This window comes from Ovis aries, chromosome 16 (genome assembly GCF_016772045.2).
Source record: "Ovis aries strain OAR_USU_Benz2616 breed Rambouillet chromosome 16, ARS-UI_Ramb_v3.0, whole genome shotgun sequence".
Taxonomy (NCBI): domain Eukaryota; kingdom Metazoa; phylum Chordata; class Mammalia; order Artiodactyla; family Bovidae; genus Ovis; species Ovis aries.
In genome coordinates this window covers 36,236,702-36,250,914 of record NC_056069.1, presented here as the reverse complement: position 1 = coordinate 36,250,914, position 14,213 = coordinate 36,236,702, and the positions used below count along the sequence as shown (strand labels likewise).

Sequence of the window (14,213 nt, the reverse complement as noted above, 5' to 3'; positions counted from 1 at the left end):
CTCCTACTCCTAAGATTTAGAGTCATCAGTCCTGTGGCCTTCCACTGCTTTGCAGAAAAAAAGTTCTATGTGTGGGTGTAATAGTTTATTAACACACATTCTTCTGAGGAGGGTGCAGGCTGAGCAAGCTGAGGTGGGATAACTATACTCTTTAGGGTCTGGAAAGGCCAGAGGAACCTTAAGGGAAGTCTTGAGAGCATGTGTGCTAAATTGCTTCAGTTGTGTCCGACACTTTGCAACCTGTGGACTGTAGCCCGCTGGGCTCCTCTGTCCATGGGACAGAGGCAAGAATACTGGAATGGGTTTCCATGGCCTCCTCCAGGGGATCTTCCCAACCCAGGGATTGAACTGGAGTCTCTTGAGTCTCCTGCATTGGCAGGCGGGTTCTTTACCACTAGCACCACCTGGGGAAGTCTCGACAAGTGGCAAATAGGTTCCATTGCATGTGCAGCTTTGAACAGGTGGTGCTGCTGCTCTAGGCAGTGGATTGAGGAGGATTCTGAGGCCTCCACGAACAGGAAAGAATGGACTCCATGTGATCAATTTGATGCTGAGGGTGACTTCCAGGTTTTTGAAGGTCATAGTGAATGGTGATACCATTTACTTGAACAAGGATTACTGGAAGGGCTCAGGTTAAAGAGAAAGATGATGGATTTAGTTTGGACGTGTTTTGTTTGAGAGGCCCACGTAACATCTGGGTGTACTTGGCAGCTGGGTACATAGACCTGTCCTCTGGGAGAGTGGGCTGGCCTGGGGAGATGGACTTGGGGGGGCACCAGTGCATGTGTATATGATGGGGAGAGATGAGAGCGCCTGGGAAGAGAGTATAGTGGAGCTGAGAAGAGGAGGTGGGCATAATCACCGAGCTGTTGTTTTCAGTTGCTAAATTGTGTCTGACTCTTTGCAGCCCCCTGGACTGCAGCACGCCAGGCTTCCCTGTCCTTCACTATCTCCTGGAGTTTGCTCAAACTCATGTCCATTGTGTCAGTGATGCCATCCAACCGTATCATCCTCTGTCACCCCCTTCTCCTCCTGCCTTCAATCTTTCCCAGCATCAGGGTCTTTTCCATTGAGTCAGCTCTTTGCATCAGGTGGCCAAAATATTGGAGCTTCAGCTTCAGCATCAGTCCTTCCAATCACCGAGTACACAAACTTCCCGGGGTAGAGAGAAGAAGATCCTCTGTTCTTTGTTACTTACTGTCTCTATCTCCTGCCCCACTGATGAGATCTTATATCAGCAGACTCTCAATCTCAGTTTCTTCATCTGTAGAGTGGGAATAATGTCTTCTTTCTATGTCCCATACTGTTACAAACATCAGTTGATTTCTGGTGAAACATAGTGGGTTGAAAAAGCATATTTACTACTGGTTCCTCCAAAACCCCACCAAAATACTTGTAAATGGGGGCAAAGGCATTAACCTGCAGGAGAAAAAAGAAACAGACAGAAGATAGAAGTGATGAAATATGGAAACCAAAATGCACATGGACAGATAGCAGTGAATTTAGAAACTAAAGAATCAGGATTTTTAGGGCAGGAATGAAGGGAAGAACTGGAGTTCCAGCTTTAGCATCATTCCTTCCAAAGAACACCCAGGACCAATCTCCTTTGGAATGGACTGGTTGGATCTCCTTGCAGTCCAAGGGACTCTCAAGAGTCTTCAACACCACAGTTCAAAAGCATCAATTCTTCGGCACTCAGCTTTCTTCACAGTCCAACTCTCACATCCATACATGACTGCTGGAAAAACCATAGCCTTGACTAGATGGACCTTTGTTGGCAAAGTAATGTCTCTGCTTTTGAATATGCTATCTAGGTTGGTCATAACTTTCCTTCCAAGGAGTAAATGTCTTTTAATTTCATGGCTACAATCACCATCTGCAGTGATTTTGGAGCCCCCAAAATAAAGTCTGATGCACAATTGAGGGCAGGAGGAGAAAGGAATGACAGAGGATGAGATGGCTGGATGGCATCACCGACTTGATGGAGATGAGCTTGAGTGAACTCTGGGAGTTGGAGATGGACAGGGAGGCCTGGCATGCTGCAGTTCATGGGGCTGCAAAGAGTCGGATGTGACTAAGCGACTGAACTGAACTGTAGGGAAGAACAGAAGCTGACTTTTACCCTATTTCTAGATATTTAGGCTGTTTATGATTTTTCTACATCACAGATGATTCTCTGAAGAACATCTTCATGGGAGCAGCCTTCTCTTAATATTCTTTCCTCATGGCCGCCTGTAATTCCATGTCTGAGAGTCCAAGGGAAAAAAAATACTTATGGATAGTACCACATTTTGCCAAATTGCCTTTCAAAATGCCTGTGCTGATTTACTCTGCTATCAGTAACGTTTTGAGACCAGCATATTTATGTAGTCTTGTCAGCATTAGTTACTATCACTTAAACATTTTGGCTAATTTAATAGGTGAAAATGACATCTCAATTTTAAGAAGTTGTATTTATTTGATAACTGGCAAACTGGAATCTTGTGCCATGTGTATTTACCAGCTATATTTCCTCTCTGGTGAGTTCTCTCTTCGTATTTTACTTATTAGGGCCTGGATATGTTTTTTTCTCAATATGTATGAGTTTTATAATAAAGATATCCCTTGGCCTGTCATTTGGCTGCAGTTGTTCACCCTTTGACCTGTTGTTTTGAATTTTTTCTTTTGTGAAGTTTGAAAAGCATAATGAAGTTTTCTGAAGTGGAATCCATCACTTTTCTTTTGATTTCTTTACTTCTTTTAAACTTAGGAAGGTTTTTCTTTAAAAAAAATCTGATTTTCAATTCTTTTCCCTAGTGTGACTTCCTATCTTTAACCACTGGACTCATCTAGGATAGCTTTGGTATTTGCCCCAAACGTCTGACCTGGCCACCTCTTACTCACCAGCTGCTGATGAGCACGCCTCCTACATCAGTAGCAGTCAAAGCTACCCTGTGCTCCTAGACAGTGGATGGCCCGCACCTCTCTGCTGTGCCTCCCGAGGCAGAACTCCTGGAGCTTTCATCCTTCTCATTCACTACCCACATCCACTCAGTTATGGCCCTTAAGGTTATACTGGGTGTCCATGGTGGCCCACTGGTAAAGAATCTGCCTGCAGTTCAGGAGATGTGGAGATGCGGGTTCAACTCCTGGGTAAGGAAGATCCCCTGGAGAAGGAGATGGCAATCCACTCCAGTATTCTTGCCTGGAAAATCCCATGGACAGAGGAGGCTGGCGGGCTACAGTCCATGGGGTTGCAAAGAGTCAGATATGACTTAGCGACTGAGCACCAGTGGATATTTTTAATATTATGTGGTTCTTCCCCTGACTCTTTGAAAAAAGTGTATACTGCTCACTCTGCTTGGGATGCTTCTCCATCCTCACTTTGTCTCATTTTTACTAGTCTGCCAGGTGGAGTCAGATGTCTCCTTACTATGGACCACCAAAGTGCTCCATCCTTCCCTTTATGCTCCTCACACCAGACTGTGATGTTCTGCTAACTTGTTTATGGTCCTCTGTCTCTCTTTACCATTAATGCAGCCTGAATGACTAAGCCAGTGCCTGATATATATGGGAACTCAATACATACTCGTTAGGTATGTGGAAGGTTAAATAAATGGAAGGCTATACCAATAAAATAAAAATCATACCTGTCTGTGTCCCAGCAGGGCTTGATTTGAGCACTTTCCTAGAGAATATGAAAGTAAAAGGGATAGTATATTGGAATTCAGGCTTCTTAAGTTACCAGTATGTCATGGATCCTGTGGACTGGCTTGTTCAACAATTTTACCCTCCTTCTAGGCATCATTATTGTAATAGAAAGCTGGAGGAATAAAAACATTTCCCAAACTGCCTTGCAGGCGGTATTCTACATGTAAATTATATCCAGTACAATTAGATGCACTCTTGAGACTTAATGGAAGGCAGGAGTGGGAGGAAGGCCACTTTCTGGCTACTGTTTCTCCTGCCAGGAAAGGCCAACAAAACACAGAAACCTTTCCAAGGTTCCCCACCACTTTCGTGGGTTTCTGCAGGCAATTGTAGTGACAAGAATGGCAGGATCAAGCGTGAAGGCAGAAGCTTCTTGGTTCTGAATCACGACTATAGTGAATTAGCTAGCTATCATCTCTCTAACTAGTATCTCTCTCTCTCTTTCTCATTTATTTATTCACATATTTGTAAAATAGAGCTAATAGAGACTCTTGAATTCCACTCCCCTAGTCTTTCTACCAGTTTTGTAACCACCTTTCTGCTTAAAATACCTAGAGAGTTTTCTGTCCTGAACCATGGCAGATACACAAAGGATACAAGGACTGCTTCCCACTCATTGATCCAAGTAGCCCAACTTGATCGATTGTAATTTTTCTCCATTAAAGACAGCAGTGCTACTCCTAAGATCTAAGTGAAGAAGAACTAAAGAGCCTCTTGATGAAAGTGAAAGAAAAGAGTGAAAAAGTTGACTTAAAACTCAACATTCAGAAAACTAAGATTATGGCATCTGGTCCCATCACTTCATGGCAGATAGATGGGAAATCTATGGAAACAGTGAGAGACTTTATTTTGGGGGCTCCAAAGTCACTGCAGATAGTGACTGCAGCCATGAAATGAAAAGACGCTTGCTCCTTGGAAGAAAAGCTATGACCAACCTAGACAGCGTACTAAAAAGCAGAGACATTACTTTGCCAATAAAGGTCCGTCTAGTCAAAGCTATGGTTTTTCCAGTAGTCATTTATGGATGTGAGAGTTGGACTGTAAAGAAAGCTGAGTGCCAAAGAATTGATGCTTTTGAACTGTGGTGTTGGAGAAGACTTTTGAGAGTCCCTTAAACTGCAAGGAGATAAAACCAGTCAATCCTAAAAGAAATCAGTCCTGAATATTCATTGGAAGGACTGAAGCTGAAGCTGAAACTCCAGTACTTTGGCCACCTGATGCAAAGAACTGACTCCTTGGAAAAGACCCTGATGCTGGGAAAGATTGAAGATGGGGACGACAGAGGATGAGATGGTTGGGTGGCGCCACAGACTCAATGAACAGGAGTTTGAGCAAGCCCTGGAAGTTGGTGATGGACAAGGAAGCCTGATGTGCTGCAGTCCATGGGGTCACAAAGAGTCTGACACAACTGAGTGACTGAACTGAACTGAACTGAGGATGAGATTGTGCTTACTGGTTATTCTGTGGTCTGTGAGGGTTCTGTAAATCATTTCTACTATCTTTTCCTCCCATTCTTGGCTTCTTTTGAGATTTCATTAGCATAGACCTCAACTCAGCAATGAAACTGGCCAGTAATAGATAATAGTACAGCCTGGCCTGAATTTAAAACTACATAGGAAAAAATATAGGTAAATGATTCAGATCTGTAACATATTAAGAGCTCTTTTCAATCATTGAATAATAAGAAAACTAACTTGATTGAAAACTGTATGAAACACATAAAGGCTGGAGGAAAAATAGCCAAAGAGGGTATTAAAATACTCTTCTTTTTTTTTTTTCTTATCAATGTAACAAAGATTTTAAAGTAATAGTCAGATCTGGTGAAGATGTGTTTCTTATATTGGGTTCTTATGTGTTTATATGTGTTTCTTATATTCTCATACATCTCCATAAGCTTCTAAAATTCCTTAATTTTCTAGATTGTAAGTCTGACTACGTTAGAATCTGCCTGCAATACAGGTAGACCCAGGTTTGATCCCTGGGTTGGGAAGATTCCCTGGAGAAGGGAATAGCTACTTACTCCAGTATTCTTGCCTGGGGAATTCCATGGACAGAGGAGCCCGGTGAGCTGTAGTCCACAGGGTCACAAAGAGGCGAACATGACTGAGCAACTAACATAAACGTCTTTAAAATATTCATTCTGTTGGATCAGCAGTTTTTAGCTGGAGTCATTTTTGCCCACCATGGGACATTTGGCAATGTCTGGAGATATTTTTGGTTTTCACAACTATGATCGGTGGGTGCTACTAGCATCTAGTGGATAGAGACCAAGGATGCATCTCAACATTCTAAAACAGGAGAGTCTGCACGAAGAATACACAGCCTGAAATGTCAGTAGAGTAGAGGCTGAAAAATTATGTCTTAGACACTAAAATTCTACTCTATTTATCCAAATAAAAACATTGAATGTACTTCAAGATTCATTTATTTAATCCTTTTTGGAGAGCAACAGGTCAGTAGCTGTTAAAAATTAAGATGCATTTACTCATAATTTTTAATAGCTATCCATCTTGGAAATGCTTGGACATTTGCATGAAAAGGCACGCACACACACACTGGTGTTCTTCTTTGCATAATTTTCAGCAGTGAAATTTTGGAAATGGCCAAAATGTCTATCAGTGGAGTAACAGTTAATATATGTGCATGCTCTGAGTACCAGAGGATTTGGCTATCTCACCACCTACCACTCCTCTTTTCCTAAGGTCCTGTCCTCCTTTAGAGAGACTCCTATGCAGTAGGTAGGCTTGATGGAAGAATGATTTCCAAGACTCCTTTCATCCTGTCCTTTTCCAGTTTGGAACCAGAAAAAACCTGATATTTCTTTTCCGATCCTTTGGTCACATGACTTGTTTGTTACATGACATTACTTTGGCCAATCAGATGGGACTTTAAATCTTCATCCAAGCCGGAGCCAGAGAAGCGTTGAAGGCCAAATCCCTGAGGGGCAGCAGTGGTGGCAGTGGGAGGTGTCTATGGCAGTTCTTGCTGATTGCTGGCGCTGGACCTCTGTAACCCGGTCCCCCAGAAAGGCCTGCACTTCTGTTATTGAAAACAATGCTGATGGAAGGCCCGGCAGTAACCCAATAGATAGACACATTAGATATCTGTGTGTGGAGAGTAAATCCCATGGATGGAGGAGCCTGGTGGGCTGTAGTCCATGGGGTCGCTGAGAGTCGGACATGACTGAGTGACTCCACTTTCACTTTTCACTTTCATGCATTGGAGGAGGAAATGGCAACTCACTCCAGTGTTCTTGCCTGGACAGTCCCAGGGGTGGGGGAGCCTGGTGGGCTGCTGTCTATGTGGTTGCACAGAGTCAGACACGACTGAAGCGATTTAGCAGCAGCAGCAGCAGCAGCAGAAGAGAGTATCCCAACTGATATGTTAGAGAATTATAGACAGTCATTAAAAAGGAAGATCATCAGGACATATTAGTAAGTGTAAAATCAAACTGAAGAACATTCATTCACTCAAGGAGTGTTTGTCGAGCCATACCTAGTTTCTGCCCTCATGGAGCATTATTTAAAATAGCAAAATAGCGTAAAGAAATTAAGCACAACAATAGTAAGATGAGATGAATTGTAAATTATGGCACATGTATTAAGTGGAAGAGCTAATGTCCACTTGATAACAGAAATAAACAAATTTTTTTAGTAAATGTATACTATCAGTTTTTACATGTATATATATGTATTTATATACTAATTGAAATAACATGAATATATTGAGTATATGTGCATATTATATATAATGAACACAATAGAATATTAAATTTATATATACATTATATAAGTAAAATATGTAAATATGTCTGTATGTATATATATCTATGTATCTTTCAAAAAATTCCATGTAGTCAAGAGAAGGTATAAATACTGTATTACAGTGCTGGCAGGATTCAATTCTGAACGATGAACGTTTTTTGTTTGTGTTTTCTAAATTTTGAAATCTGCATATGTTATTTATAAATGTAAATTTTATTATTTATAACCATAAAATTATTTATGATAAGAATACAGTAAAAATTTAAAATTTCCTAAAGCCATTTTATGACTACACTAAGCCACACTTATTAAATATTCAACATTAAGAATATATGAACTATATAAACAGATGTATCTATATAACATATCCATAAAACATATATGTCACTGAGTTTAAAAAAAACAACCACCATTACTATCTTGCTTTAAAACATTCCACACTCCTTGGCCTGCATGTGCTGTGCTTAGTCACTCAGTTGTGTCCGACTTTTGGCAACCCCATGGACTGAAACCCACCAGGATCCTCTGTCCATCAGGATTCTCCAGGCAAGGATACTGGAGTGGGTTGCCATGCCCTTCTCTAGGAGATCGTCCTAACTCAGGGATCAAACCCAGATCTCCCTCACTGCTGGCAGATTCTTTACCATCTGAGCCACCAGGGAAGACCATGAATTCTGAAGTGGGTAACCTATTCCTCTTCCAGGGGATCTTCCCAACCCAGGAATCAAACCGGGGACTACCTGCATTGTAGGCGGATTCTTTCCTGGCTGAGCTATCAGGGAAGCCCTCCATGGCCTATGCTATCCTGAATTTTCCTTTGCTGGTCCTTGAGATATTAGCAGTTACAGAAGGGACTGTGGGCAATAGCTGAGTTGATTTCCCTCCCATTGTCCTGTGGGGAGGGGCCAACAGCTGACACAGGAGTGGCCTACTAGAGAGGTGTCTGCATTTCTGGCCTCTGGAATCATCTTTCAGTATGTTCTCCGTCTGTAAGCACACACTGTTACATCTTGTGTTAAGTGTATTCATGGTGGGATGCATGAAGCTTCTAATACCATCTCTTTTTTTTGGAGCAGGCAAGGTGGGACCACCTCTTGATATCGTGCTGGATGCTCTGAACTGTTCAGCCTTCAGCATACAATGGAAGATGCCTAGGCACCCTCCAAGCCCCATCATGGGGTACACTGTGAGTACCTGGGCACAGGGATTTCTCTAGTGGGTGTGTTGGGGGAACTGCACCTCCTTCCCATCATTGCTCCTTCTCTATCTGGCCTCCTGATATCAACCCTCTCATGTCAGGGGAGCCTCACTCTCCCTCCATGAAACCGGAGATCTTTTCCTTTAAAGGGCCTTTGTAAGTGTCCTGAAAGTCAGTTGGATCTATTGGGTCCTGACTCTGTTCAGTTCAGTTCAGTCAGTTTGGTCGCTCAGTCATGTTTGACTCTTTGGGACCCCATGGACTGCAGCATGCCAGGCTTTCCTGTCTATCACCAACTCCCAGAGTTTACCCAAACTCAAGTCCGTTGAGTCAAACTTGATGGCATCAGCCATCCAACCGTCTCATCCTCTGTCATCCCCTTCTCCTCCTGCCTTCAATCTTTCCCAGCATCAGGGTCTTTTCTAATGAGTTGGTTCTTCACATCAGATGGCAAAAGCATTGGAGTTACAGCTTCAGCATCAGTCCTTCCAATGAATAAGGGATGGAGGAGCCATCCTGGTCAACACAAGAGCCTGAAATGCAGTACTTGGATGCGATCTCAAAAACGACCGAATGACTCTGTTCAGGGCTGGGAAAATATAAACTCAGTGGAAGACATGCTCCTTGCTCTCCAACTGCCCACAGTCAAATTTGGAGACCAGAGCAGAAACATGGGAAATGATAGGGAGTCACTGTCGTCAGTAAGGACAGAATAATGTAAAACCTGAATGAAAGTGGTGGGGTGGACAGGTAAAGTGGAGAAGGGGACAGAGAATGCATTTCTACCTCTGAGAGGTAAACGACTGGCCTTTAAAAAAATATTTTCTTTGAAAAGTGTTTTTTAAAATGAGTCAGCGTTTTTAAGTTAGGAGATTTCAGATAAATTCTTGGAATTCTTGAAATCTCTGTGAATATATCCTCACCCCAGGCCCACAAGCCTGCTGGAGCTGAGCTGTCCACTGGGCTGTAAACTCCCCACGACACCCCAGACCCACCATTCCCTCCTGTCTCCCGTTCACCAAGGGAGAGAAGGCATTTATCAAGCCCTTATCCTGTCGTCATTTTAAAGCAGAGAAATGTATTTCTGGATTCAGGTAGATGCAAAAGTGGGAAAATGAAAGACTGCCTGAGAGAATGGTGGTTTCAGGAAAAAATACTGGGAGGTGGGTCGGCCCTCTCCACCCGACTTTACACTGTGTCTTCTTCCCGGCTTCTACAGGCTTAGGAGTTTGCGACCCCAGCCAGGTATGTCTGATGTTTGCTGACAAAGGGCTAGTGTGTGAGAGATGAGACAGCTCACGTCAAGACCCGCTGTGGTTGTGAGTGCAACTCCAACCTTGGGTCCTCGGTCTGGTGAAGTGCCAGCCCCGCTCTCACGTTGGATGTCTGCCTCTTTTCCAGGTCTTTTACTCTGAGGTCGGCGTAGACAAATCCCTGCAGGAGCGGTCCTACGGTGTGCCGCCCAGCCTGAATACCCCGACCTCTGTGAGTAGCTCCATCCCGGCAGCCCCCCAAAAGCACACCCTGTGAGTGACATTTCACTGATGTTCAGAAGGATTTCTAATTTGCTGTGTGTGTGCCGCTGTATGTATAATAATAACAACTGCTTGTATAATCCTCTGGAATTTAGAATGTCTTTCTTGGCCGTAACCCCATCATATACATTTCTATCCTCAGAATGGCAGCCATGTGAGGAATGTTTCCATGGACTCAGTCCACCCCATTTATCCTGCGAGAAAACAGCCACCTTACAGCTGTTTTTTACCCCCCCTTCTTTTCTCTATAAAATTCAATTCTGTTTTTTTTTTAAAATCTCAATAAAGCTTTATAAATAAATATGACACATTTGTATCTTTGCAACTGCCTGGAGACATAATGCAGAAGAAAATGATGTAATTGGAAATATACATTCAAATGGCGCAAGTTGTTTGTTTCCCTTCTGCAGCCGGTATCCTGTCCTTCCACTAACCAACTGTGGGCTCTTCATCTATTTTTCTTCTGTTTCCTGTCAAGGTCTCTCAGGGTGAATTCCTCTGCCTTAGGCATGTTCCGTTTTCTTTTCTTTCATTTGCTGTCTTCTTCTCCGTTCTACTACAATTAATCTACAGACTAGAGCCTTTTTAATTGCTCTGCAAGGAGTTGGCATCAGTGCCCAGAATACTGCAGCTTTAACAGCACTGGTGGTGGAGGTGGTGTCTGTAACTCCTGTCTAGTAAATGCCTGCTGGGCGCTGCACCGAGAAACCTACTTGTCATCCGTGATGAGTAACCATCACTTACTGAGAATCTGTCACCTGCCAGCCACGCTCCCTCATGCTTTACATTGCTTTTGCCATTTAATCCTTACAACTATCCTGTGACCTGACAAGGATGCTGAGACTCAAGGAGGTGAAGTGACATTCTTCAGATCATACATTAGCAAGTAACAGTTGACTGTAAACCCAGGGCAGACTGCATTCTGAGCCCTGCCCTGGCTATTTTTACCAGAGCACTCATGACTGAAAAACAAGAGATGCATGTCTTCAGCTGGCTTGTATTCTGCAGGCTGCTTTTATTCTCAGACTTTTGCTTAAGTACCCCTCAGTTGCCTCAGAAGTCCTCAGCCCCAGCCTCTGTGGTTTATTCTGTCCTAAGAGGGGGCAATTGGGGTGGCCCCACCTGTCGTTGTTGTTCAGTCGCTCAGTCCTGTCTGACTCTTTGCAACCCCATGGACTGCAGCATGCCAGGCTTCCCTGTCCTTTACTGTCTCCCAGAGTTTGCGCAGTCATGTCCATTGAGTCTATGATGCTATCTAACCATCTCATCTTCTGCCCCCACCTTCTCCTTTGGCCTTCAGTCTTTCCCAGCGTCAGGGTCTTTTTCAGTGAGTTGGCTCTTTCTATCAGGTGGCCAAAGTATTGGAATTTCAGCTTCAGCATCAGTCCTTCTAATGAATATTCAGGGTTGATTTCCTTTAAGATTGACAGATTTGATCTCCTTGCAGTCCAAGAAACTCTCAGGAGTCTTCTCCAATACCACAATTCAAAAGCATAATTTTTTTGGCACTTGGCCTTCTTTATTAATTCTCACATTTGTACATGACTACTGGACAAAACTGTAGCTTTGACTGTACAAAACTCTCTGAAAAGTGATGTCTCCGTTTTTTAATATGCTGTCTAGGTTTGTCATAGCTTTCCTTCCAGGGAGCAAGCATCTTTTAATTTTGTGGCTGCAGTCACCATCCAGTGATTTTGGAGCCCAAGAAAATAAAATCTGCTACTGTTTCCATTTTTTCTCCATCTATTTGCCCTGAAGTGGTGGCCCCAGATGTCATGATCTTAATTTTTTTCATATTGAGTTTCAAGCCAGCTCTCCGCTTTCACTTTCATCAAGAGACTCTTTAGTTCCTCTTTGCTTTCTGTAATTAGAGTGGTATCATCTGCATATCTGAGATTGTTAATACTTCTCCTGGGAATCTTGATTCCAGCTTGTGATTCATCTAGCCTGGCATTTTACATGATTTACTCTGCATATAAGTTAAATAAACAGGATGACAATATACAGCCTTGACATACTCCTTTCCCAGTTTTAAACCGGTCAATTGTTCCATGTCTGTTGCTTCTTGACCTGCATACAGGTTTCTCAGGAGACAGGTAAGGTTGGACTGTTACTCCCATCTCTTTAAGAACTTTCCAGAGTTTGTTGTGATCCACACACTCAAAGGCTTTATTCTTTCCGTTAACTATACCTATGTGTTAGAATATGCTACCAACTTGTAGTATTTGATTACCTTGCTGATTTCAACAAATGTTCACAGTTGCCACTCTGCCCAGCACAATATTACATATGGTTGCTGTTCTTGGGCCGCTTTTGGGAAAATCACATTTATGCTGGGTCTCCCAGGTGGTGCTAGTGGTAAAGAACCCGCCTGCCAATGCAAGAGACGTAAGAGACATGGATTCGATCCCTGTGTAGGGAAGATCCCCGGAGAGTGAAATGGCAACCTACTCCAGTATTCTTGCCTGGGGAATCCCATGGACAGAGGAGCCTGCCGGGCCACAGTCCATTGGTGACAAAGAGTAGGAAGACTGAAGTAACTTAGCACATGCTCACACACCTTTACACTAGATAAAACAATTAGAGAGCAACGTGAGGCCAGATTTCGTTCACATGCCACTTACCAGACAGACTGAGGTTGAGATTAGTGTAGGAACAGGTGTTTAAGAGGTAAAATTTGGGGTTGAGATTCGAAGCAGGGGCAGTTTCTGGAAAAGGCAAAGACAGGGGACTTCAAATCATTTGAACCAAGGGACTGAACACTCAAGTGTGCATACATGTTCTTGTGCTTGTGTGTTTGGGTGGGGGAGGGGGGATTGCAGAACACACAGAGCGGAGAGAGGAAACGATGATTAGCGATAAAGGCAATGAGTCAGGAAGGGGGAGGGAAGAGGTCTGGTATAGCAGAGTGGGCTGACATGCATTCAGATTCCTGTATGATAACAAACCATCTGGGTGACCTTACTGGCTCTCAGCTTCCTCATCAACAGAACAGGAATTTGAATAGGATCTGTATCATGGGTAGTGTGTCTGTGGTTCCCAGCTTGTGTACTATGGTACTTCAGGGCTCTGCAGCAAACTCACAGGGGCCTTGTGGAATATTTGAATGTTGCATGGGAAATAGCAACATCTGTGTAAACTTCCACTACCAAATCTTTGGGGTATAGCTATTGAATAAACGGAACTGTTAGGGAGTTTTTTTCTGGATTGGTTGTGCTGCTAATCCAGTATTATTTTATACTGAGAACAGAAAAAGTTTGAGACCCTCTGTACTCGCATCATCCTACAGAGTAAGGATGTTGTGGACATTAAACAAGGTCATGGTCCTAGAACCCTCAGCACCACACCTGGCACAGAAGGACTGAGTGAGGGTTGGAGAGAATCCACATTGCCAAGGCGTGTGTTTGCTGCTCTTGACTGCACATGGCGGAAGCTCAGCTACTCTATGGGTTCATTTTAGTTCCTGTGAGCTTTACTATTTCTCCTTTTCATATTGTTTTTTCTTTTTCTTCCTCTCCAGGGACGATTGGATCATCAGATGATTTTTGTAAGTATGCTTCAAAAAGTTAAACCCTTGCCCCAACCCAGGAGTCAGGCGGTCTCTTTTCATCAAAATGTCTATTTTTCCTGCATCTTCCTCATCGATTAAGGCCCACAGAGAGTGCTTGGTTCTAGTGGAAGCAGCAAAGGCTGGGCATATGGGTGAATTTTTAATCATTTAGAAAGAAATGGCTTGTATTTCACCTGGAAGAGTAAAGTTAAAGCAATATTTTTAAAGTTTGAAGTAATTTAAGTTTTGCTCCCAAAGTGAAAAAGACTGAAAAGGAGAGAAAATATTTAGTCAGCAAGCCCCCTCCTGCAGGAAGTGCTCCCCTCCCCCCTCCCCCCTTTCTTCTTTCCTCACTTTCTCTAACAATTCTAGATCTTGTCAATGAGACCAGACTGGGCACCTAAACCTGGTTGATTGACTTTCTGAACTGATTGCCAGACAGAGGATTGGGTTGACAAATGGTTAGTCTGATTCAA

At 43.2% G+C, this 14,213-nt stretch overlaps 1 protein-coding gene across 1 annotated transcript in view; it reads left to right on the top strand.

Moving 5' to 3' along the window:
* EGFLAM (EGF like, fibronectin type III and laminin G domains) overlaps window positions 1-14,213 on the top strand; it is a 189,197-nt gene that overhangs the window by 58,470 nt on the left and 116,514 nt on the right. Inside the window, exons 2-4 of the mRNA XM_004017034.5 lie at window positions 8,531-8,640; window positions 10,054-10,137; window positions 13,708-13,734. Coding sequence (XP_004017083.3) covers window positions 8,531-8,640; window positions 10,054-10,137; window positions 13,708-13,734 — 221 coding nt within the window. The remainder of the gene's footprint in view (window positions 1-8,530; window positions 8,641-10,053; window positions 10,138-13,707; window positions 13,735-14,213) is intronic.